This window comes from Carettochelys insculpta, chromosome 9 (genome assembly GCF_033958435.1).
Source record: "Carettochelys insculpta isolate YL-2023 chromosome 9, ASM3395843v1, whole genome shotgun sequence".
Taxonomy (NCBI): Eukaryota; Metazoa; Chordata; order Testudines; family Carettochelyidae; genus Carettochelys; species Carettochelys insculpta.
This window is the reverse complement of record NC_134145.1, coordinates 36,675,115-36,701,285: the sequence shown is the minus strand read 5'-3', so window position 1 is coordinate 36,701,285 and position 26,171 is coordinate 36,675,115. Positions and strand designations below refer to the sequence as shown.

The 26,171-nt window shown below is 46.3% G+C and overlaps 1 protein-coding gene across 2 annotated transcripts in view; it reads left to right on the top strand.

The window, feature by feature from the left end:
• DPYD (dihydropyrimidine dehydrogenase) overlaps positions 1-26,171 on the top strand; it is a 725,075-nt gene that overhangs the window by 526,088 nt on the left and 172,816 nt on the right. For both annotated transcript variants that reach the window (XM_075002998.1, XM_075002997.1), the window contains exon 15: positions 17,297-17,365. In XM_075002998.1, the coding sequence (XP_074859099.1) occupies positions 17,297-17,365 (69 nt within the window). The remainder of the gene's footprint in view (positions 1-17,296; positions 17,366-26,171) is intronic.

Sequence of the window (26,171 nt, the reverse complement as noted above, 5' to 3'; positions counted from 1 at the left end):
GGGTATGCCACAGCCGGGTCCCCTCCGTCCGGTGCACGCTACTTACATGCTGTCCTCCTCTCCACACAGCCACACCATCTGTGGGCCAGGAAAGCCCCGCACCTTCCCTCATCCTGGAGATCCCACCCGCAGCCATTGGAGGTGTCAGGACTCCACCCCAGGCAGCCCACCATCAGGGCTGTGGCCGGAGGGCCCCCCTGGAGGGCCAAGGAAGACCCAGCCACCCAGTGCCAGGCCGAGGTGGCCAAGGAGCTCCTCCAGCTCGCCCGGGCCAACATGGAGTGGCGGAGGGTGGCCTGGGATAGACTGCTGGACACCCTTGAGGGCATTGGCCATGATGTGAGGGAGCACACGGCCACTGTGGCCTGCCTCCTGGCTCCCCTGGCATCTCCCCCTGCTGGCTTTGCCCCCTCTGCCTCCACTGAGCCTGCCCCCTCTGCCCCCACCAGGCCCACCTGCCAGCAATATTTGCTGGTGCTACCGGCACCCTCCACACCCTCCCCCCCCACCAGGGACCCCACATCCAGCGGGGCAGGGGCTCCAGGGGCCAACAGGGTTTGCGGTCCATCACCCCTGCCCCGGAATGAGCACCTCGCTCCCCTCCAAGTTAAGTTCCCCTCTGTATATATTATTTGCGAACACCCAACTTATATAAATGTTGCTTTATTATTCACCACTCCGTGCTGTGCTCCTCAGTGGCTGGTGGGTGGTGGATGTGCGGATGCGGTGCTGGTGGGGGTGGGGGTGGCAGGGATGGTGGGTGACGGATGTGCGTGGGATGTGGGTGTGCATGCGGGTCAGAGGTGGACATCGGCAAAGGCCTGCCTGAGGGCCTGTTGAATGCGGTGGCTGTCCTGGTGGGCCTGGCGGATGGGGGCGGTGCCTGGCTACTCATACACAGCACCAGCCAGATGCCCACCCCCACCCCAGGACATAGGCGTCCCCCTTTCCCTCCACAATGTTGTGGAGGACGCAACAGGCAGCCACCACCTGGGGCATGTTGGGGACCCCGACCTCCAGCCATGTGAGAAGACACCCCCACTGCCCCTTTAGACGCCTGAAGGCCCGCTCCACCACATTGCGGGCATGGTTGAGGCACTCATTGAATGCCTCCCAGGTGGGGTTGAGGTGTCCCGTGTAGGGCCTCATGAGCCACAGCTGCAGGCAGTACGCCGCATCTGCCACCATGCAGAGCGACATGGTGACATCCTCTGCCACGGAGATCTCCCTCTGGGGGACGAAGGTACCGGCCCCCATGTGGCGGCAGAGGCCAGAGTGCTGGAAGACCCAGGCATCGTGGCTGCGGCTGTCCCAACCCACATAGAGGTCGGTGAACTGTCCCCTCACGTCCACCAGGGCCTGCAGCACCAACGAATGGTAGCCCTTCCTGTTCACATACTGGCCGGAGCTGTGTGGCGGGGTGCAGATGGGGATGTGTGTGCCGTCCAAAACGCTGATGCAGTTCGGGAAGCCCAGGTCCTGGAAACAGGTGACGGCGTTGTCCACATCCCCCAGGCGGACGACCCTATGGAGCAGCATCGCTTTGATGGCTCTGACGACCTGCAGAGGGGGAAGGGGGACATGTGCTCTAGTGCGGGTGTGGCGGCCGTTGCCCCCTTCCTCAGGCCCATTCTTCCCCCCTCCCTTCCGGCCCCTGGCCCGTGCAGCCCCCACCCCCTCCCATCCAGCGCCTACCCCATCTGGCCCCTTGCAGGGGAGGGTTCCCCTTGCCCCAGCGCCCCCCGCCCACCTGGGCCCACCTTACCTCCATAATTACAGCCCCGACGGTGGCCTTGCCCACCCCAAACTGCTGTCCCACAGAGCGATAGGAGTCTGGGGTGGCCAGCTTCCAGAGGGCAATCGTGACCCATGTCTCCAGGGTGAGGGCTGGCCGCATGCAGGTTTCGTGGTGCTGGAGTGCAGGGGTGAGCCAATGGCAGATCTCCTCAAAGGTCTGCCTTGACATGCGGAAGTTCCGCAGCCACCTTTCCTCACCCCACTCCCCTAGCACCACGCGCTCCCACCAGTTGGTGCTGCTGGGTTGGGTCCAGAGGTGCCAAGGCACCTGGGGGAGTGCGTGGCAGTGCCCCGGTGGGGGGCACCCTGTGGCCCCAGGGGGACCGCACAGCCACCTGATAAGCTTGGGTGCAGCTACGGCGAGGGTGCACAGCACTGCCAGCAGGGTGGCCATGATGAGGGCGTCCTCCTGCAGGAGCTGTCGCTGGGCCTCCATGGTGGGCACGAGTGGGCTGTGCCGGGCTGGGATATAGGCTGGGCAGCACTCGGCTTGTGCAGAGGGAGGGGCCTTTTAAAGGAAGCAGCTGGCTGCGGCCCCGGAAGGGCTTTTCAACCCTGGGACCCCGTCCGCGGTGTTTCGTGCCTCACTTCTTTTGAAAGAGGGCTTGGAGCCATGTGGACGCTCTCTTTCGAAAGACCTTGAGGGCACTTTGAAAGAGCAGATCGGAACGCTGATCTGAAAAATGGCGGTAGGTGCTCTGTTTTGATTGCTGCTTTTTTGAAAGCCAGACTTCGATTTTCACCCTTTCAAAAGGGCATTTATGTGTAGACACAGCTTTGGAGTATTTTGAAGGTCCATTCCATGATGCAGTCTGCTTCTCTGGTTGAGTGTCTTTGTTTGGTGGAGATGGTTTTAAGTGTATTAAGACATACTATTTTCAGGCAGGGAGAACAGCCTTTCCTCCTGTCTCTGGCTTAATTCCTCACCCAATGGTTTCTTCACTTCCCACTCAGTGTCTTTCTCTGCATCACAGCAAGGAGAGTGGTGAAAGGAGCAGAGCAGGGAGACAGAGCTAGGACAGGAAGAAACCCTGTTTTCACTAACTCATGCATCCCTCCTGATTCTTGCTCCAGTGATGTGTAATGGAAGAAGGCAAAGAAAGTTAGTAGCACTTAAAGATGTTTCTCCTTGCTCCCACTCTTCTGGCATATCCCTTTAACTGCTGCCTGCCATGAGGCTTTAGGGAAAGTGAAGAAAAGCAGAGGATAAAGGGGAGAGGGAGCAGAGTAGGATAGACTAGTTCAGAAAGAAAGACAGAGAAGAGTGGGAATTCTCCTGAGGAAAAACACATGTAGAGCTGACTCAATAACTGGATTGAGTGGAGAATCCCCACTGGATTATACAGTGGAAAATCATTTGCAAAATCTGATGGCCAAAAAGTGATTTGACCAACTGAGCTGAAGGGGTGGGGGTGTGTGGAGTTGATGAGACCTGTGTATGTGGAGGGGATAGAAGCGCAGAGGAAACAGCAAGAGGAAAGGAGGGGCAAGATGAACACACAGAGGGAGAGATGGTAACCTGGGAAAAGGAATAGGGAAGAGAGAGAAATGATAAAAATGAGGAAGAAAAGAACAAATGAAGAGGGAGAGATCAGTGCTCAGGACCTGTGGCAAGGGGGGCAGAATGAACAAGAGATACAGTGGTATGAAGAAATATATTTAGTGTACACCATATAAAAAAATTTGGTCACTGTGTTGGTTGCTCGTTTCATGACAATGGCTAGCAGGCAACGTAGGGCCAGATCCTCTGTATTGTAAATCACAGTTGCACCATTAGTTGCCCACTATATTTAAATGAAAAAAAATAAGTGAATTCATTCATCCTGTGTCCATGTGTCTGTGCCCCTGGTGTTTGGGATCTATGACTGAATAAACCTGTCTCGTTTCAGAATGACTTGCGTAAATTTCCCATGCAACCCTGGCATGTCAATGTGTCTGTCTGTGCCTCAATTCCCCATCCGTAAAATAGAGATTAACTTACAATAGAGACAACTTAAGACTGTGAGATCCTGAGATATTGCAATAATGGGAACCGAATAAGTACCATAGAACCTTCGATAGCAGTTAAAAAAATCTATACTGGGGGAAAAAACAACTAACTTGTGCTGACTCTTCCTTGCTTTGTCTTTCTATATGTGTCTTAAGAATCAATAAAGTGTCAGCACCATGTTGGTAACTTTTCGCTGCAGGTTATAGTTTGTGTCTGAAATATTGTAAAAACAGATATAATCTGTCTCCAGTAACTCTTTTGATCATACAGCTGCTTTCTCTTCCCTTAGTTCCTCTTGAGAGTACTGCTGCCTGTAAGGTACTCCTGTATCGGTGTTAGAAACTTTGCAGCAACCTGCAACAACTATGAGCTCGCAGCAGTGGTTCGGTAGTTATCTAAGAATGGGGTTGGACTCAAACCTTCTTTGCTGCTCTCCAGACTCCAGATTCAGTCTTATTCAGACTGTGTTTTGTTTCTCTTCATGAATATTTATTTACTTACACCCATGTATTCATCTTTGTTGAACACCAAAAAGGCTGAGAGACTGAGGGAAAAGTTATTCCTTTGTCATTTTCATCCTTACTCTAACTATAAAATCACAAAGATCTTGTTGAATTTGCAGGCCAGCTTTCACCTATCAGATAACGTCTGAGAAGATTTACATGAGCTTCTAGACTTTGAGGAGTTAATCTGAATTGGTGAACCTTTTGAGATGCCCCATATCTAGAGAATGACCTCCTACAGCTTTCCTGTCACCCTACAGTTGCTGATTTTGCCTTTTCTAAACATCTTCATCTGGGGATTTGTACTGAATCTTCTTTCCTCTAATGCATTTGATATTTTTAATCAAAATGCATTTTGTAGTTCAACACCAATAATTTTTCCACCTCAGGCCATTTTTTATATTTTCGTTGTTTAAAATGTTACAAGTTTTACATCAATTTTTGGCAAACATTTTCTGCAGGGAAAAACGTATCATTTTCCATCCAGCTCTACTTTTAAATTCACTGGATTCCTCTGTCGCTGAGGCTGCCAGATATATTCACTTGTATTATTCTATCACTTGCACCCATCCCTATAGTGTCTACAATAAGTAATACAGAGAACCTGTGATTTGGACCTTCATCTGTGCAGTGCTCCCACAGCTCTGATTTCTAGAGGACTTGTGGGTGGAGAATATCTCTGGAAATCAAGCAGCCGGTCTATTATATCAGGTGGCAGTTCATCAGATGTGGTCTGTTTAGCTTCCTGTTCAGCCAAAGCTTCAACATTTTATTATGTTATTGATAAATGGGCTTTTCTCCAACTCCCAGTTTTCATTTGCCTGAGGACTTGCATTACATCTTAGAGACTCTGTGCCTTAATTTGGAGTTATTCCCAGTCTACCTCACCAACATCCACCCAATAATCTGATTAAATCTACATCAGTCATTAGATGTAATAGAGCTGGAGTCATCGGATCTGCATATTGTCACAGGATCAATGTTTTTCTGCTTTGAAAATACGCATTTCAGTTTCACCTCCAAAGGGGCTCTTCCTGCTGTTTTCCATTCCTGTTGATGTTTTCCCCCTGCAAACAAAAGATCTCATTTTCATGCTTATAACTTTTGGAGTCTTATTTGCTCACTGAAATATCCCCCTCCTTCAAATGCGTGTGTGTGGTGTTTGTCTGTTTTTAGATATACTGTATCTTATTTCCACTTCAGTTTGAAAAAAAAACTGGAGAAGATATAAAGCACCAAAGGGCTGTAAATATCTAGCTTTCTAAACAAAGGCAACAAAGTAATAATTACAGCATTAGTCATCATTTGTATCCTTATGTAATTACTCAGTTTTCATTGATATAAAATCACTTGAAAATATTTTAAATATAAGACACAAGGAAAAACAATGGAAAATTAGAAATTGTTAAATTATTTAATATCCACTCTCTGAAAGATATTTTTTTTAAATAGGAGGACTGTAGGTCAGTAATGTCAAGATATTCTGCATTGCTTGTCTTTATCACCATGCAGAATCTTTTTATTAAGGCAACATAGAAAGAATAGATTTATGGACTGAAGGCACAATGTTTAATATGTCCATATCCATCTAGATTGACAGTTCCTACAGACGTGAATTTCCCAGGAGAGTGAGTGTTACTGGTGTCAGTGGATGGCATCATTTACTTCAATGTTCCATTATTAAATTGATAACAAGATAATTCCTCTGCTTCTCGGAGACATGACAGGGTTTACAATTGTTAACTCTCTTATTGCATGGGATTTGCTATTCCAGGTAGTTTTTAATAAGAAGCTTATTTTTATTTCAGTTCGGCCACAAATCAAAAACTGCAGTGGCAAAGAAAGTAAAATAAAAACCTGGACAGGTGTACAAAGCAATACAATTTAACTGGCTCCTAAAAGGAGTTTTAACAAGAATATGTCTTTTGTGTGCTGATTATTTTTCATTACTGCATGTTAAAATATGTGTGTGTTTGCATATGTATATAATATTTATTATAAACAATATTATTTGTGGTGAGCTGCATTTTGGCTATCATATATATTGATGCTTTTTGTGTAAACTCCAATTACTTACTTATTGTCTCATTCTTTCATTGCTCTCTCACTTGTCTGTATTTACTTTTCTCTTGCCATATGCTTTGATTGTAACTCCGGAGAGCAGGAACTGTCCTTTTGTTCTATATTTGTACAACACTTAGCACAATGGGATTCTGTTCCATGACTGTTTCTTCTAGATGCTCTTATAGTACAAGTAAGACCTAATAACAGGAAATAGCATGAGAGTCTGACAAATCTTTGCAGAATTGATAATATATGGCACATACATTCCAACTTATCTTTTCCCCCCAGAAAAGTGATGAGCTATACCTGAAGTGTACACAGCATCTTATTAGGGTAAAAAAACCAAAACTTAAGTCTAATGTGCTGAATCCATAGGAGAAGAATTGCCTTACCTTACCTTACCTCAGTCCCTGGGAAAATAATGGAGGGAATCTTCAAGGAATCCATTTTGGAGCACTTGGAAGTGGGGAAAATGATCAAAAGTAGCCAACATGGATTCACCAAAGGCAAGTCCTGCCTGACCAATCTGATTAGTTTCTATGACGAGGTAACAGGCTCTATGGCCACGGGGAAGTCAGTGGATGTGATGTACTTTGACTTCAGCAAAGCTTTTGATAGAGTCTCCCACAACATTCTTGCCCATCAGTTAAGGAAATATGGATTGGTTCCTTGGACTATAAGATGGACAGAAAGCTAGCTTGACGGTCGGGCCCAACAGGTAGTGGTCAATGGCTCAATATCTGGATGGTGGTCGGTTTCAAGCGGAGTGCTGAAAGGCTTGGTTCTGGGATGAGTGTTGTTCAACATGTTTATTAATAACCTGGATGAGGGAGTGGATTGCACCCTCAGCACGTTTGCAGATGACACAAAGCTAGGGGGAGAAGTAGATACATTGGAGGGCAGAGATAGGATCCAGAGTGACCTGGATAAATTGGAGTATTGGGCCAAAAAAAATCTGATGCGGTTCAACAAGGAGAAGTGAAGAGTCCTGCACCTAGGGTGGAAGAATCCCAAGCATTGTTATAGGCTGGGAACCGACTGGCTAAGCAGCAGTATCGCGGAAAGAGACCTAGGGGTTATGGTGGATGAAAGGCTGGATATGAGTAAACAGTGTGCCCTTGTAAGCAAGAAGGTTAATGGCATACTAGGGTGCATTAAGAGGAGCATTTTGAGAAGATCTAGAGAAGTAGTTGTTCCCCTGTATTTGGCACTGGTAAGGCCACATCTGGAATATTGTGTCCAGTTTTGGGCCCTCCCAGTATAAAAAGGATGTGGATGTGCTGGAGCAGGTTCAGCAGAGTCAACAAAAATGATTAAGGGGCTGGAGCACAAGACCTATGAGGATAGGCTGAGGGATTTGGGCTTGTTTAGTTTACAGAAGAGAAGACTGAGGGGTGATTTAATAGCAGCCTTCAACTTCCTGAAGGGGACCTCTAAAGAGGAGGGTGAGAAACTGTTTTCAGTGGTGTCAGATGGCAGAGCAAGGAGGAATGGTCTGAAATCACAGAGGGAGAGGTGTAGGTTGGATATGAGGAAAAACTGCTTCACTAGGAGGGTGGTGAAGGACTTGAATGTGTTGCCTGGAGAGGTGGTGGAATCTCCATCCCTCGAGGTTTTTAAGTCCTGGCTTGACAAGGTCCTGTCTGGGATGACTTAGTTGGGGTTAATCCTGCTTGAAGCAGAGGGCTGGACTAGATGACTGCCTGAAGTCCTTTCCAGCTCTATGATTCTGTGATTCTAAGAAATGGTTGTAAGGCACCTATGATGAGGCAGAGAGTGTCGATCAGCCCAACTAACCTGACTTCTGGCAGACCTAAAGCCAGTGTCAGTTCTGGAGAGAGAATAAAAGAGAGCCTGGCTAAGTTCAGGACTGACTTGTCAAAAAGGAAGATAGAGTTCTGCGTGTTTGCTTAAAAGGTGCTTTGCTCACTGAATTGTGGACATACAGGCCTACTAGCTGCAGTGTCTGCTTGGGAGAGGTAGTTAGACACCGAGGAGCAAATGACACAAAAAGAGAAGCTGTTTGTTTGGGAGCTGAAGCTGAAGAACAGGACAGGGTGCCTCACAGGAAGCCTGGAGGACTGGAGGGTGGCACAGTGTTGAATTGGGTTTGCTTTTTGTTTTAACACATTTAACCCTGCTGGGTTTTCAGAAGAGGGTGGGACTGAAGTGACAACTCGCTGGTAGATCAGAATGAACGCTGGTGATAGGACTCCTCCTCTTTCCCTCTGGGGAGACCCATGATCTCATTAGGGCATTTGGAAGGGCCAGAAAGGAATGCTGCTATAGTCACATCACTACAGCATCTTTCCACCACCGTAACTGTGATCTTGGGGCTTGATGCAACTTAGAGCAACTAAAGCATGTTCTGAGTTGTACTAACATGTTGTGGCCCTCCAGGAGCCGTTACTCTTGGAAGGTATGGCTCCTTGCATGCTTCCTAGACTTGAGGATAGAGAGGCAGGCTAGCATAATGTTGTTATGTCACTGTGTCTGTGTCTACACTAGACAGTTTTGTCAACAGAATCCATTATCCTTATGCATTTGTAAGTGCACTCATGAGATGTGCTAGACTTATGGGGAAGTGTGGAGCGGTATCATAGGCTAAAGCCAAGAGCACTATTTAAATGCAACTTGGTGTGGGACATTCATAATACTCAAGTTAATCAAGGATAATCCTAAGGATAAAGATGGAAGGGAATGAAGAAAAAGCAATTATGGGAGGGCTGTTTCTTCCTGAATTAGGGGAGAGTGCCTGTGGAATTGGAAGAATAGCATAAGAAGAAAAAAGGGATGGGGCGAGCATCAGGAGATTCATCCTAAGTATGATTATTACAGTGAGTGGATAAGACTAAGATTAGCCTGAGATCACTGTTGTGTTGAGTATAGGAATGTTCATCCTAAAATCCAAATATCTAGAGATTGTCAGACCCTTTGTATCTATTGAGACCCCACCTCTGTCTTCCAGTGCAGGAATTGGACAAATTGTGTCAGCCAATCTTAGCTCTTGAATACTCTGGATCACTCTTATAGGCTGTGTCTATACTGGCACAAATGTTCGAAATAGCCATGCTAATGGCCATTTCGAAGATTGCTAATGAGGCGTTGAATTGAATATTCAGCACCTCATTAGCATTAGGATGCTTCCCGCTGCAGCACTTCAAAAGCGCTGCTTTCGAACACACGCAGCTCAGAGCGGCTACACAAGGGTCCTTTTTGAAAGGACCCCGCACATTTCAAAATCCCCTTATTCCCGTCAGCTAAGTGCAGGACTGACCTGACAAAGAGGAAGATAGAATTCTGCGTATTTGCCTGAAAAGTGCTTTGCTCACTGAATTGTGGCGATACAGGCCTACTAGATGTAGCATCTGAAGGGGAGAGGTAGTTAGACACCAAGGAGTAAGCGACATGCAAAGAAGGGCTGAGGGAAATAAGGGGATTTTGAAATGTGCGGGGTTCTTTTGAAAAGGACCCCCGTGTAGCCAAGCCAAGCTGTGGGCATTCCAAAGTGGCGCTTTTGAAGCGCCGCAGCTGGAAGTGTCCTAATGCTAATGAGGCACTGAATATTCAATTCAGCGCCTCATTAGTAATCTTCGAAATGGCCATTAGCATGGCTATTTCGAAGATTTGTGCCTGTGTAGACACAGCCATAATGTCCTAATTTTTAAGTAGACATAGTCAAGATGCGTAGACCCAAAGTACGTCCAGTTTTTTTTTTATTTGAAAGTCTTTGTAATGAATCATGGGATGGTCTAGAGACTCTAGATGGTGTTTGGTCCTGCCATGAGGGCTGGGGACTGGATTCGATGAACTCTCCAGGCCCCTTCCAGTTCTTTTGTTCTGTGATTCTGTGTGTATTTGGGAGAGAAAGGAAACATCAAAGTAAGTATTTCAGTGTTTCTTTTCCTTCAAAATTAACAAACAAGCTTGTAATATTCATGATACATTCACATATATATAAGGGAAGAAAAGAACATTCATGAAGGAAAGAGATTACTGTTTCAAGCTTTCAGGGTGTTATTTTATAGAGTAATAAAAATATTTTTAAAGATTAGGAGAAGTACCTGTGTAGTGTTCTTTTAAGTAAAAGTACTCATGCGTTAGTTACAAAACTGTAGCTTTTTGTGTGGTATTGAAAAAGACTAGTGTTCTTACAATTCCTGTTTTGCATGGCAGATTGTTGAGATTGTTGTGCAAAAACGTTTGGTTTTTTTCAGGGCCTTTTGCTGCATGAATAATCAAGAAAATCCTGTGCCTAATGCAGTTTGTTCTAAACATGTAATCATAGCCTTGCTCCTCATCAAATTAAACAAATAAAAAGCAGCCCTGTAGCACTTTACAAACTAACAAAGTAATACATTAGGTGACGAGCTTTCATGGGGCAAACCCACTTCTTCAGATGTGGAAAATTCCCATAGATGAATACTGTGATGAAGACAGTTTAACAGAAAGATAGAAAGAAATGAAATTAAAACTGGTGAATCAGCTACCTAGGACAGAGGGGTGAGGAGAGGGGGAAGAAAATTACTTACTGCAAGTGTCTATTACATTAAGTGAGCAGCCTGGGATCACTACGAATATCAAAAATGGGGAAACTCTCAGTGAGCATTTCAATAGAGCAGGCCATAGCATTCAGGACTTGAAAGCCTGCATTCTAGAACAGAGACTTTAACACCAGATTACTAAAGGAGACGTCTGAATTGGAGTTCATTCTTAAGTTTGATACTTCACTCCACGATCTGAACAAATATATCAATTACCTTATGCATTAGAAGGACACTTTCCCCATCTTTGGCTCCTAGGCGTCACGACACTTCAACTTCACAATTTTTTAAAAATTGTCATTGGATGCTTAAATTGTGTCAATATGAATGTGGGAAATTGCTCTGTCCTTTCAGATACTTTTTCAAACTGGCATTTTAGAGACTGGTAATCTATAGAGTGCTATAATAGGCAAGAGAAGACTGAGAAAATAATTTTATACTAAATATGAAGTGTCCTCACGTCCCCTATTTTCTATCCATTGTGTATAATAAGTGCATGGGTTTTACTCTGCATTTTTGATGAATTCCAAGCCCTGCATTGTTAGGCATTGATACATGCCTCTGATACCACCAAAATGCCCTACCTGGCTATCAAAACATGATTTTGCTATTTATATTAAGTGAAATTAGCCTAACTACAGAGGCTTTTTTTTGAAAAGCTAACAGAAAGTGCAAGTCAAGTAATGTTCTCAGCATTGCTAACAAAACTAATGTAAACAAAACTGAACATCTTTGTCTTGTGCATCATTTGAAATGCAGAAAAAAATATTAGCTATCAAATGAAAAAGGATAAATCATTACCTGCAAGAGTAGCCCTCCTCATTTTGTTTTTCTCAGGCTCATATGAAGGGGTTGTCTCTTCGGTAAGGACTGTTTACAAAAGTGGAGCATTGAGATTGAAATAGGAAAATCGGTTTTAATTCCAAGTTTTAAGAGGATATGAGGAAGAAGATAGAATAAAACAAAATATTACTTTTCAAGCTTTCATCATATTTTACATGAACATTTACAATGGAAATGCATTTTCTGCCTTAACTATATTATTGTTACCATAAACCACTGTTTCAGACACATGTACATATATAATTTTAAATGTGAATACTAGCATTAATAAATATTTAATGCACATATTTTGTTAATTAACAGCTCCCTGAAACACCACAAATCTTGTTCCTCCTCTTTCATATACTCCCAATAGAATTTTCAGATCTCATTAATATCACTTGATGTAATCTAACTCAGCTACTTATATTTACTTTTGTGTCTCTACAGCTTTTTCTTGCTAAATAAATAAGAGTTGATATTGAAGTTAAATTCTTTCCCAGATTTCCAATAACCTACACATTGTGACTCCAGAGGTGCATCTACACTAGAGCGCAATGTTGAAGTAGCAGGCACAACTCTGAAATAGCGCACACTGCGTCTACGCATGCTGCACGCTACTTCAAAGTTGAAATCAACGTTAGGCCCAGAGATGTCAAAACCACTATCCCTATGAGAAGATGGGAATAGCACCCTACTTTGATGTCTAAAGTCGAAGTAGGACATGTGTAGATGATCAACATCCTGCTACTTTGAAACAGCGGGGTCCGCCATGGCGGCAATCACCTGGGACACAGAGATGTGTCATGCAGCCTCTGTGGGGTCTGTGATCTCTGCACTCAGTGGATATTAAAGCCGCACGGACCTGGAAACCCTGTAGCAGGAGGTTGAGACTGTGCAGGCTGCAGCTGTACCACAGGGTGCTCCTGCATGGCCCAGAGGCAAACCATGGCAGCCAGCGAACCCCCCAAGCACCCCCAGGGCTCCCGTCCACGCCATCCCAGGCCCCCAGGCCTGCAGATGGTGGGGCAGGAAGCAGGGCCTCTCCTGGACTGATGCTGAGCTCTGCGACCTACTGAGGCTCTGGGATGAAGAGGAGGTGCTCCACGGAATGGGAAGCAAGCAGCAGAATGCAGATGCATTCATTCAGCTAGCCAAGGGCCTGACCACCTGGGGTCATCCTGCCCTCAGTCTTGATCATGTCTGCAGCAAGGTCAAGGAGCCTGCAGCAGGGTTACGCCCCGGGCCTGGGACTCAGCCAGCCAGTCGGGGGCCGCCCACGCTGCTTGCCCCTATTACTGGGAGCTCAGGGCCATCCTGGACACCTCCTCCCCTCTGGCTGTCCTTGACACTGTGGCCAAGGAGCCCCAGCAGGACATGGAGCCAGAGTCAGGACCGGAGGCCAGCTCTGCACCCCCAGGGCTGGAGCGGGGACCATCTGCACCAATATCCAAATGGTCCAGCGAGGAGGGAGAGCTGGTGATGGACCTCCCCTCCTGCAGTTCCAGCTGGGCATGTGCTCGATGGTCCTCCCCCGACCATGGTGCTGGACCATCAGGTACATACGCCACATGGCACGCACCCCCGGGGAATGGGGTGAGGGCACCATATGTGACCAGGGCCCCCCACCCCCCAAATTCTGATATTATGCATGCTTTCCTAAACTTAGTGTTCATAATAAAGTATGAAACACACTGAACAATTTGCATTTCAACTTCAACTTTTTATGGTCTTAGGTATTTAATATTTCAATCCCTGTGAAAATTTTCATATATTTCAAAATTAGAAGGGACAATTGTGATAATCTAGTCTAACCTCCAGTGTGATTTAGGCCATACAACATCCTGTCAGGTATCAATATAAAGATTTTGACTTAAAAATAGCTATAAAGAAGTATCATCAACACAAATGACATATGATCTTTCTCATCTGTTTTAAGGGGTGAAATAAAACACACCAACAGTGATGTTATATGTTTAATCAAAAATGTTTGTTTTTATATTTATGCTATTTCAAACATATATATGGAGAAAATTAATATAATATATGTAAAAACAGGAGAAAATTCATATTTCAAATCTTTTATTTTCCTCCAAAAAGAAAAAAAAAACAAGACCAGCTCATTAGAACAGTGCAGCTTTTTATCACTTTTATTGAAGAAAAAGAGAGATTTATGTTTCACATTTCTTTACTGATATATAAGTAAAGCATAAGTTATAAGCATGAGACTGATTTTGGCACTTAAGCTGTTCTTTAGGCAACTCCTCTTATTTTCCCTGGAACTACAAGCATCATGTCTCCTGACCAATTCCCCTACATCCCTGCAGAGCTTAGATATCACCTTTTCCACATGTTTTCCAAGCATCACATTTACAGAGAGGGAACTATATACATTCTTAGAAGATAGGTATTCTTAGATATACATTCTTAGAAGACAGTGGCTATTGTCTGAGCATGCTAAAAGGACAGAAAACACTTGATATTTTAATCTGTCCACAACTTTATTATAGCGTTATCTGGGATTACCTGGTGTTTAAAATGTACAGTGCAAACAAATCTGTATTTATTCAAATCATTACCAGGTTCCACACGCCCCACTCTTAACTTTCATCCCGTCACCCATGGCTTGGACCTTACCGCTCATCACCTTCACAGAAGGATTAAAGTGGGCTATGAGAATGGGAGGAAGAATTGGCTTCCTACTTTACCAAGGCTTCACCTGACCAGGGCTTGCACCTTTTTACCTTTTCATACCCCACATTCCTGTGGGGGTGGGGCTGAGACAGTGCTGCAAAGCTGCCCACTGTCCACCTCTTTGCAGCTGGCTTTGACTTCATTCCCCCATCACCCTTGGGCATAAAGAAGAGTCATCATCCTTCAGCAAGTCCAGACAACTCCTGCCCCCACTTTAATTATGATGCAGTCATTAGCCAGGATGGGCAAGGATGGTGCCCCTCATCTCTGTTTGTCAGAAGCTTGGGGGTGGGCCACAGGGGGTGAATCACTTGGGCTATGTCTACACAGTGCCCTAACCTTGAAATAAGCTATGAAATTTGCGCTACACAAACTGCACAGCTTTTTTTATTTTGAGTATATTTTGAAATATGATGTTCCAGCACGTGGCACTGGCTAAACAGCACCGCATGCTGAATTAAAGTTCTATTTCAAGACATCTCTGTATTCCTCTTGCAATGAGGTATACAGGGAGGTTGGACTAGTCTCCTGTTATCTCAAAATCTGTTTCAAGACAATGGGCATGTTGCATAGAGGCGGGCGGCTATTTCGGAATACTCTGGTATCCCAAAATAGCTCCCATTGTGTAGACAAACCCTTGATGATTACCTGTTTTGTTCATTACCTCTGGTGCACTCGGTATTGACAATTGTCAGGAGAGAGGATATTGGGCAAGATGGACTGCTGATTTAAACCGTTATGTCCATTCATATGGTGAGTTTTAAAAAAGAAAAACTCCCTCGTATGAAAGTATAATAAAACCTGACAAAAATATCGTTTGCTGAGGGAAGAATTTTGGCCATAAAAGCCAAAGGATTTTCTCATTCCAGATACAAATAGTGATGGCCAGAATGGTTTGGATCAATAAAAGATCCAGGCCAAACATCAGTCCAACCCCTCACCCAAACTACATCTCAAATTGTCTTAAAGATTTTTTAAAAAGTACCAGCTTGACTATGGTGGTCCTTTTCTACACAGATCCACTACTGTCCTTCTGTAATCTCTCTTACTATTCCTGTTTTTGACTCTTATATCATGTTTTCCTTCAATTCTGCTTTTTCCTTCTAACCTCTTCCTTCTTTTCTGTCCTCTGTCCAATCTCTTGTGTTAGGCTGTGTCTACACATGCCCCCTCCTTTCGGAGGGGCATGTTAATGGGTCAGTTAGGAAGATGCTAATGAGGCACTGGCATGAACATGCAGTGCCCCATTAGCATAATACAGCCACGCATGATTTGAAAGTTCTGCTTTCATAACACACATCACCCGTGTAGATGGGGGCCTTTCAAAAGGACCCCCCCCCCGACTTCAAAAGCCCCTTCTTCCTAAAACCAAATAGGGAAAAGGGGCTTTGGAAGTCAGAGAGATCCTTTTGAGAGGCCCCTGTCTACACAGGCGGCATGTGTTCCAAAAGCAGCACTTTCAAATCATGTGTGGCACCATTATGTTAATGAGGTGCTGCATATTCATGCCAGTGCCTCATTAGCATCTTCCTAACTGCCTCATTAACATGCCCCCTCTGAAAGGAGGGGACGTGTAGACATAGCCTTAAAGTTTCTGTTGATGTAACTCCATTGACTTCAGTGATTAATGTCACCAGAAAATATGACACCCTCATTCTTCTGATGTTCCTCAAAGTTTATGGTGGAGTCTCTGAGGGTCCGGCCATTGAGGCAGATGTTTTATTCTAGTCTCGGTTCACTGGATAATGTTATATGAATTGTAAATTTGTTAAAGGCCCATAGCAACAGTGTATAGAGTTGGAGGGGAATTATCTAGCTTGTGTGTCAGAAGCATCCTGTTAGATCCAGTTTTATTTAAAATCTTTAATGTTGTGGAAGCTGAGATAAACAGCACATATTACATTTACTGATACAAAAACTGAGAGGTGCTGAGAGCAACAGGAAGGAAAAAGGAATAATAGTCCAAGACCTTGAGAGACTGCAACAATGGCCAGAAAATAACAAATGAAATTCACCTTGGAAAAATGAAAGCTAAATCATCTTCAGGGAAAAAAATGTGAATAATCTTTGATAGAGAAACATGGAAATAATAGAACTGAAAATTGCTGGGAGGTGAAAATGAACAATAAATTAGAACCCAACCCTGCAAAGACTCAACCCTTTCTGTAACTTTATTCTCACGAAACACACTTTCCTATTGCCATTCCCTCATTTAAAGAAACTTCCTCAAAATTGTCTGCTATCCCCTCTCCTCCCTTTGTGAGAGATTAAACAGGAGATTAGAAGATCCAGACATTACAAAAAATACTTAGATGTATAGTGAGTGTTACATCCAGGTATGTCAGTATTACATAGAGGTAAAATCCAGGCTTCCTGAAAGGCAAGAGGAGTTTTGTATTTCTCTGCTGTCAGTCTAGATTGCTAACTCTTAAGTAAGAAGACAAAAATCTGCTCCAACCTGTAAAATACCTAACATACTGTTGGCTCTATACAAATATTAAGTAATAGTAGACTCTTAAAATTACAGTTTTGTCCCCATTCAACAGCGAAGATTGGTAATGTAGCTGTTAGATAGCATGTCTTGGCTTGCTTCTGTTCTCATTGAATGTTTTGGCTCTAGAATTGGGCTCTATATGCTGATGACATAGTAAACTACTGTAAAAATTAAGGTTATGTAGTATTGCCAGCTTTACTGAATGAGTGTTTAATAGTGAAAACGTTGGTAATGTCTGTGGATCATTTTTCCCGCCAATGATTTTGTCTTGCTGATACAGAGCTATAGTGGTTAATCTTTGGAAGTACGACAGGATTCTGTATCACTAAACATAGTATAATTCACATGTACAGCACCTGACAAATTATCATATGTCTTTTCTTTTCAGATTGTAATTGCCAGTATCATGTGCAGCTACAACAGGGATGACTGGACTGAACTTTCAAAAAAGGCTGCGGTAATGGTTCCTTAATGTGTTTCCTCACGGCTTTTGTCTTGTTTTCATTCTTCTTAGATAAAGGGGTGCAATAAAGAAAGTCTACAAAAGCATAGTAAAAAGATGATAATTTAAATCATGTCCATCATAATTTGTTTATTCTGTATTCTCATTAAAATGAAGGAAATGTAAATTTAAAGAACATCTATTCCATTAAGGTGGTTCCTTGGATTTTTACACACTGCCCGCAAAGCCTTTAGTCTCTGAATCCACATACTTTTTATTTGCATTTTAAGCAAACTGTATATTATGATGAATGCCCTGATAAAATTTAATTCTACCTTTGAGAGCCTAACTTGATCTTACCTTGCCTACAGGCACACTGGTTTGACAGCACCAGAAGAAATTTTGAATATAAAACTCTTGAATATTTAAAGTATAAAAGGCTCATTTAATGCTATTCTAGTTTTAATACAGGCTTGCAAAAATGATAGCAAAAAAGGCCCTGTATATAATAACAGTCAGCAGGTTTTCTGTACTATAAATCCAATCTTGCATAAATGCAAACAACCAACCATACAGCTGAAATGTGTATTTCAATTTGAAGAAAAAAAGCTATTAATAATATTTATGTCCATAGTGAATATAATAAGAAATATTTGATAAAGACAGCATATTTTTAAAAATATGCCACAGATTTTTTCCTTGCTGCTTTGCAAAGTCCACTGGAAATAAAGAGGTATTTCTGAAATAAAGTTAGAATCTTTTACACCCTTTGTAAAAAAAAAATCTATTAACTAGTCATTATTGTTATCTTTAGTTCAGAATTACACTATAAATATTGCACATATAAATAACTGAGGAGTTCATAGATACATATGAGTGTGTATATATGCATGTGGGTGTATATATGTATACATCTGTGTGTGTAATTGGTTTTGCTTCACAAAGCCTTCTAAAGCCTCTTAAAGGGATCTGGAACAATTCTTCTCTATTTTCTTTGGTCATTTTAAATCTATGAGGGAAAAAAATCACTTTGGGGATTTAGGGAAGTGAAATTAAACATTATCAGTAATTGGCTTTGTGATCTTCAACACTAGGTCCATTTTATACCTGTATTTACTTAATTGACCATGAAATCTTTTGCAGAATCCATGCTTGACATGAGCTTTCCACGTTTAAACTGACTATGATGAATGGCTTTATCATGCTGCTTGCTCCTCTTCTTTCTTTTCTATGAAGCAAAACTGCTTAGTGTTCTTTTAATCTGTAATTGCTATCAATTTGGAAAAAAAAAAGACCCATTTTGAATCTGCAGTTATTTTTGGAGTAGCGCTTTGGCAATGATGGAGTAGTTGGATAAATATATTTTGTTAAGTGTGAGGTAACTTACACAGTTATTCTTAACATTTGCAGCTTGGGAAGCAAGTAGCATGTTGCAGGAATGCAGAATTAAATACAGTAATATTTCTGTGCCATATTTAAGGGCCTATGCAGAAGATAATAAATGTGGCCTTCCAGAATGCATAAGCCCAAGAAGTTTGTGAATTGTGTCTCCATAGGAGGCCGACCTATTCATGCTAAAGGTCAGCTTTCCACGGAAGCAAATAACAAAAGTAACAACAGTTCTGTAGTCACAAGTTGTAGAGCTGGCTAGGAAATAGAAGGCTCATGAAGATGATGGATAGCTTTTCCCACAATCACCCTCCTTCAAAGCTGCTGACCCATGCCACGCAGCAGGCAAAAGTTATTCCAGTTTAACAGAGAACAATGTAAATACAGAACAGATTCTAGTTTTGGGGCAAATGCAAGACAAAGAGAATGGATATTGTGTCTTGCGCTCTCCACCAGAGTTACTATGTGAGAAGAAGATGGAATGTTTTCATTTATTATTGACAGATCTGTCCATATTTTTTCTTTTTAATTCCTGTGAATTACTTCAGCAAAATGGTTCGATACATTTTTTGGAAATAGTATTTATTTTTAATATTTTGTCTTTTTCTGGGCACTTCGTTGTTCTCTGAAGCTGGGTCTACACGTAAGCGCCCTTTCAAAAGGGCGAAAATCGAAGTTCAGCTTTTGAAAAAGCGGCCATCAAAAGAGAGCACCTCCTGCCATTTTTCAGGTTGGCGTTCCAATCTGCTCTTTCGAAGTGCCGTTGAGGTCTTTCGAAAGAGAACGTACGCGTGACTCCAAGCCCTCTTTCAAAAGAAGGGAGGCAGGAAATGCCGTGGATGGGGTCCCATGGCCAACAAGCCCTTCCAGGGCTTCAGCCAGCCGCCTACTTTAAAGGGCCCCTCCCTCCGCCCTCCCCTCCACACAAGCCAAGTGCTGTCCAGCCTGTCCCAACCTGACAGAGCCTGCTCATGCCCACCATGGAGGCCCAGCGACAGCTCCTGCAGGAGGATGCCCTTGTCATGGACACCCTGCTGGCAGTGCTGTGCACCCTCGCCGCAGATGCACCCAAGCTCATTGGGTGGCTGCAAGGTCCCCCCAGGGCCACTGGGCTCCCCCCACCGGGGCACCGCCAGGCGCCCTCCCGGGTGCCTTGACACCGCTGGACCCACCCCAGCAGCACTAACTGGTGGGAGCGCGTGGTGCTAGGGGAGTGGGACGAGGAAAGATGGCTGCAAAATTTCCACATGCTGAGGCAGATCTTCGACGAGATCTGCCGCTGTCTCGCCCCCACACTCTGACACCAGGACACCTGCAGGCGGCCAGCCCTCACCCTGGAGAAACGGGTCGCGATTGCCCTCTGGAAGCTGGCCACCCCGGATTCCTATCCCTCCGTGGGAGAGCAGTTCGGGGTGGGCAAGGCCACCGTCGGTGCTGTCCTTATGGAGGTAAGGTGGGGCCGGCTGGGCTGGGGGGCTGGGGCTAGTGGAACCCTCCCCTGCAAGGGGCTGGATGGGGCAGGGGCTGGATGAGAGGGGGCGGGGGCTGTACAGGCCAGGAGCCAAACGGGAGAGTGGCAGAATGCACCCGAGGCAGGGGGCAATGGCCGCCACACCCGCACTAGAGTACTTGTCCTCCTTCCCCCTTTGCAGGTCGTCAGGGCCATCAACGCGATGCTGCTCTATAAGGTCGTCCATCTGGGGGATGTGGACAACACTGTCAGCAGCTTCCAGGACCTGGGCTTCCCGAACTGCATCGGCGCTTTAGACAGCACACACATCCCCATCCGTGCCCCGTCACACAGCGCCGGCCAGTATGTGAATAGGAAGGGCTACCATTCGGTGGTGCTGCAGGCCCTGGTGGACGTGAGGGAGCAGTTAACTGACTTCTACGTGGGCTGGGCTGGCTGCACCCATGATGCCTGGGTCTTCCGGAACTCCAGCCTCTGCTGCCACATGGGGGCCGGCACCTTCGTCCCCCAGAGGGAGATCCCCATGGCAGAGGACGTCACCATGCCGCTCTGCATGGTGGCAGATGCAGCATACCGCCTGCAGCCATGGCTCATGAGGCCCTGCCCGGGACACCTTGACCCCACCCGGGAGGCATTCAATGAGCGCCTCAACTGTGCTTGCAATGTGGTGGAGTGGGCCTTCGGGCGTCTAAAGGGGCGCTGGAGGTGTCTCCTCACATGGCTGGAGGTCGTGGTCCCCAACGTGCCCCGGGTGGTGGGTGCCTGTTGCGTCCTCCAAAACATCGTGGAGGGAGAGGGGGACGCCTATCTCCCCGGCGGGGGGCCCTCCAGCTGGCGCTGTCTGTGAGCAGCCAAGGGCCGCCCCTATTCGCTAGGCCAACCGGGACGGCCACCACATTTGGGAGGCCCTCAGGCAGGCCTTTGCCGATGGCCACCTCTGACCCACATGCACGCCCATATCCCACGCATATCTGTCACCCACCATCCCTGCCACCCCCACCCCCACCAGCACTGCACCCGCACATCCACCACTCACCAGCCACCGAGGAGCACAGCACGGAGTGGTAAATAATAAAGAAACATTTATATAACTTGGGTGTTTGTAAATATGTACAGGGGGAAACCTAACTTGGAGGGAGGCAGGTGGAAGCTAACTTGGAGCGGGGTGAGATGCTCATTCTGGGGCAGGGGTGGTGGGCTGCAAACCCCATCGTCCCCTGGAGCCCCTGCCCCCCCGGGTGTGGGGTCCCTGGCTGGGGGGGAGGGTGCTGGTAGCACCGGCAAATATTGCTGGCGGGCGGGCCTGGTGGGAACAGAGGGAGCAGGCTCAGTGGGGATGGAGGGAGCAGGCTTGGTGTGGGTGGAGGGGGCAGGGCCAGCGGGGGAGGTGCCGGGGGGCCAGGAGGCGGGCCACAGTGGCTGTGTGCTCCTGCACAGCCTGGCCAATGCCCTCAAGGGTGTCCAGCAGCCTATCCCAGGCCACCCTCCGCCACTCCATGTCGGCCTGGGCAAGCTGGAGGTACTCCTTGGCCACCTCGGCCTGCCGCTGGGTGGCTGGGTCTTCCTCAGCTCTCTGGGGGGCCCTCCAGCCACGGCCCCGACGGCGCACTGCCTGGGGTGGAGCCCGGACACCTCCGATGGCTGCAGGCAGGCTCTCTGGGATGAGGGACGGCGTGGGGCTCTCCTGGCCCATGGATGGTGCGGCTGTGTGGAGAGGAGGAGAGCATGTCAGTAGTGTTCACCGGACGGAGGGGACCTGGCTGTGGCCTACCCGCCTGAGCCTACCCCATGGGGCCCCTGTCCCCCCACAAGGGACACTGACCCCTCCAGAGAGCACTGACCCCGCCCCCGGGACCAGGCCTCCCAGCCTGGTTGTGATTCCAGGGGTCTCTTGCACAGGTGGCCCTTCCCGGCCTGCAGTGCGCGGGCCCTGGGCACCAGCCGGCAGTGACTGGCCACCACCCCTGTGTGGCTTATGGCGCTGTCCACTGGGGGTGGGTGCTGGGCCTCACTGGTGTGGCACCGCAGGGTGCCGCATCCCATGTGGGGGCTGGCCTGTGTGCGACCCAGGCACCTAGCCATTGTGTCGCCCCCACCATGTGGAGTAGGTGTGCGCCCCTCCCTGGACGTACCTGAGGCTCCCCCCGCGACATCCGGAGATGTCCAGCCCTCTGTCGCCCGGCTGGAGGAGCGGGAGGGGATCACTATGGTCAGCTCCCCCTCCTCGCTTGACCAGTCCACGGTCCCTCGCCCTCCTGGGTCTCCGATCCAGGCTGCTCCTCCTCCTCCTCCAGCTGCAGCTCCTCCCCAGAGGTGTCCAGGAAAGCCACGGTGGGTGAACTCTCCTGGGGATCCAGGATGCTCCATAGCTCCCTGCAGAAGGGGCACATTGCTGGTCCTGCCCCGGAACGTCCAGCCTGGTCTCTGGCCTGGGCATATCCCTGCCAGAGTTCTTTTACTTTGAAGCATACCTGCTCTGTGGTACACTCCGGGTAGCCCCTGGTGTGGAGGCCCATTGCCAGGCAGCCAAAGGCTGCGGCATTGAGCTGCTTCACGCCCATGTGGTACAGGATCTCCTCGTCCTGCCAGAGGCTGAGGAGGTCCCGCAGCTCCCGTTCCGTCCAGGAGGGAGCCCTTTTTTTTTCTCTCCCTGGGAGCCTTGCAGGGGCTCGGGGTGGGGGGCTGTGGGGCTCGGGTGGGGGCTGGCTGCTTGCCATGCGTGTGCTGGAGCATGGGGCTGGAGCGCGTGTGCAGGCTGCTCCTGGCACGCTCTCAGCGTCCTGCCACAGGTTTCCTGCGTGAGTGCGGCTTTAAGGCAGCCAAACGCAGGGACCACAGAGCCCCGCAGCTGTCGGCTGGAGCGGCCCTGTGCTCAAGCTGATCAGTGCCATGGCAGACCTGTATTTTGAAAGAGTGGACTGTGGAGCGTCTACATGTGTACCCTCTCGATTTATTATTTTGAAAGGGAGAGATCTTCCTGATACGGGATCAGGGTTCGGATTTCGAAGTCTGCGCCCCGTTCTTTCAATTTTCTTTCGAAAGGCCGGTTTACATGTGTGGACGCTCCTCCCACTCTTTTGAAAAAGGGCCATTTATTTAGAAGTTTTTTGCATGTATAGACACAGCTTAACTGTTTAACTTTATTTCTGAAGACAACAGCAAACACTACAACCTGCTGCAAGCAAATGTACACTGTATATATTTACATAACCAAACTTCTGAAAAAAGAGAAATATTTACCAATATCTTTCATCTTTGGAGCACAGGATTTATCTGTGGAGTACCAGCAGCTACTGAACCACTTTCTGGTTTCTTGTTTAAGTGTGCAGTGGGTCGTATCTCAACTAAAAGAGAGATTTTTATTTATTTAATTTGGGAGAATATAATTCTTTAAATAGTGTCTCACAATTTTATTTCCACATAGGTTATTGTAAATATTTTGTGATTTTCCCCATCTTCATATATTTCAATTATCTATTTCTTCTACAAATCATTATCTTTCTGTCTTCCTACTAATCAGTGTAAGCAGGCCTCTGCTTTCCTGCTGAACAGATCATGCATAATTGTAGTTTAAGCACCATTTCAAAGTTGATAAATGGTTGATTTCAACAAAGTTTTCATGATTACCATGTCTGAAGCATGAACAAAATTTTGCAAACCAAACTAGTAAATGCCTCTTTATGCCATCACAGGGTATCCTAGTGCCTATACAATGCAACTGCTATTTTGAAATAATTTTGAAATAGCAGTTGGCTTATTTTGAAATAGGTAAACCTCATTCTACGAGGAACAGCACCTATTTTGAAATAACTATTGTGAAATACATGCTGCTAACAAAAGGGAATAGAGCCTATTTTGAAATGAGCCATAGTGGCTGCGTCTACACGTGCACGCTACTTCGAAGTAGCGGCAGTAACTTCGAAATAGTGCCCGTCACGTCTACACGTGTTGGGCGCTATTTCGAAGTTGAAATCGACGTTAGGCGGCGAGACGTCGAAGTCGCTAACCCCATGAGCGGATGGGAATAGCGCCCTACTTCGACGTTCAACATCGAAGTAGGGACGTGTAGACGATCCGCGTCCCGCAACATCGAAATAGCGGGGTCCTCCATGGCGGCCATCAGCTGGGGGGTTGAGAGATACTCTCTCTCCAGCCCTTGCGGGGCTCTGTGGTCACCGTGGGCAGCAGCCCTTAGCCCAGGGCTTCTGGCTGCTGCTGCTGCAGCTGGGGGTCCGTGCTGCATATACAGGGTCTGCAACTAGTTGTTGGCTCTGTGTATCTTGCACTGTTTAATGAAAGTGTGTCTGGGAGGGGCCCTTTAAGGGAGCGGCTTGCTGTTGAGTCCGCCCCGTGACCCTGTCTGCAGCTGTGCCTGGCTCCCTTATTTCGATGTGTGCTACTTTGCCGTGTAGACGTTCCCTCGCTGTGCCTATTTCGATGTTGGGCTGAGCAACGTCGAAGTTGAACATCGACGTTGCCAGCCCTGGAGGACGTGTAGACGTTATTCATCGAAATAGCCTATTTCGATGTCGCAACATCGAAATAAACTATTTCGAAGTTGGGTGCACGTGTAGACGTAGCCAGTGTGTCCTATGGTTCTGTTTCAAAATAGGCTCTATGGGCTTGTCTACACTAGCCCCTTTCTTCGAAGGGGGCGTGTGAATGAACATGAGTGGTAAATAGCAATGAGGTGGTGCACTGCATATGCAGTGCTTTATTAGCATAATTCTTGACGCATAAACTTTGAAGTTGCTATCTTCAAAGTGCCGGCAAACAGTCTAGACGCAGGCGCTTTGAAGTTACCCATACAACTTTGAAGTTCGCTTACTCCCAAAACATTTTGTGCAACAGATGTGTTTTGGGAGTAAGGGAACTTCAAAGTTGCACAGGTACTTTGAAGTGCCCGTGGCTACACTGCTTGCTGGCGCTTTGAAGTTGGCAACTTTGAAGTTCATATGGCAAGAATTGTGTGAACGAGGTGCTGCATATGCAGGCCAGTACCTCATTGCTATTCACTGCTTGGGCTGGTTTACATGCTCCCTTCAAAAGGAGGGGGCTAGTGTAGATGAGCCCTATGTGTGTAGATGCTGTATTTGGAAACAGCTAAGTGCCATTTCTAAATGCATTTTAGTAAATAAAAACATAAGAATGACCATTACTGGGTCAGACCAAAGGTCCGTCTAGCCCAGTATCCTGTCGACCAACAGTGGCCTGTGCCAGGTGCTCTGGGGGGTGGACCGAAAACAATGATCAAGCAACTTGTCTCCTGCCATCCATCTCCAGTCTCTGACAAACAGAGGCCAGGGACACCATTACTACCCCCTGGCTAATAGCCTTTTATGGACCTAACCTCCATGAATTTATCTAGCTCTTCTTTGAACTCTCTTGTAGTCCTAGCCTTCACAGCCTCCTCTGGCAAGGAGTTGCACAGGTTGACTGTGCACTGCGTGAAAAAACTTTCTTTTATTAGTTTTAAACCCATTAATTTCATTTGGTGTCCTCTAGTTGTTATATTATGGGAAAAATTAAATAACTTTTCTTTATCCACCCTTTCCACACTGCTCATGATTTTATATACCTCTGTCATATCCCCCCTCAGTCTCCCTTTTTCTAAACTGAAAAGTCCCAGTCTCTTTTGCCTCTCCTCATGTGGGACCCGTTCCAAATCTCTAATCATTTTAGTTGCCCTTTTCTGAACCTTTTCTAATGCCAAAATATATTTTTTGAGGTAAGGAGCCCACATCTGTATGTGATATTCAAGATTGGGGCATACCATAGCTTTATAAAGGGGAGTACAATGTTCTTTGTCTTGTTTTCTATCCCTTTTTTAAGAATGCCTAACCTCCTATTTGCTCTTTTGACTTCTGCTGCACACCGCGTGGATGTTTTCAGATAATATCCATGATAACCCCAAGATCTCTTTCCTGATTACTTGCAGCTAAATTAGTCCCCATCACATTG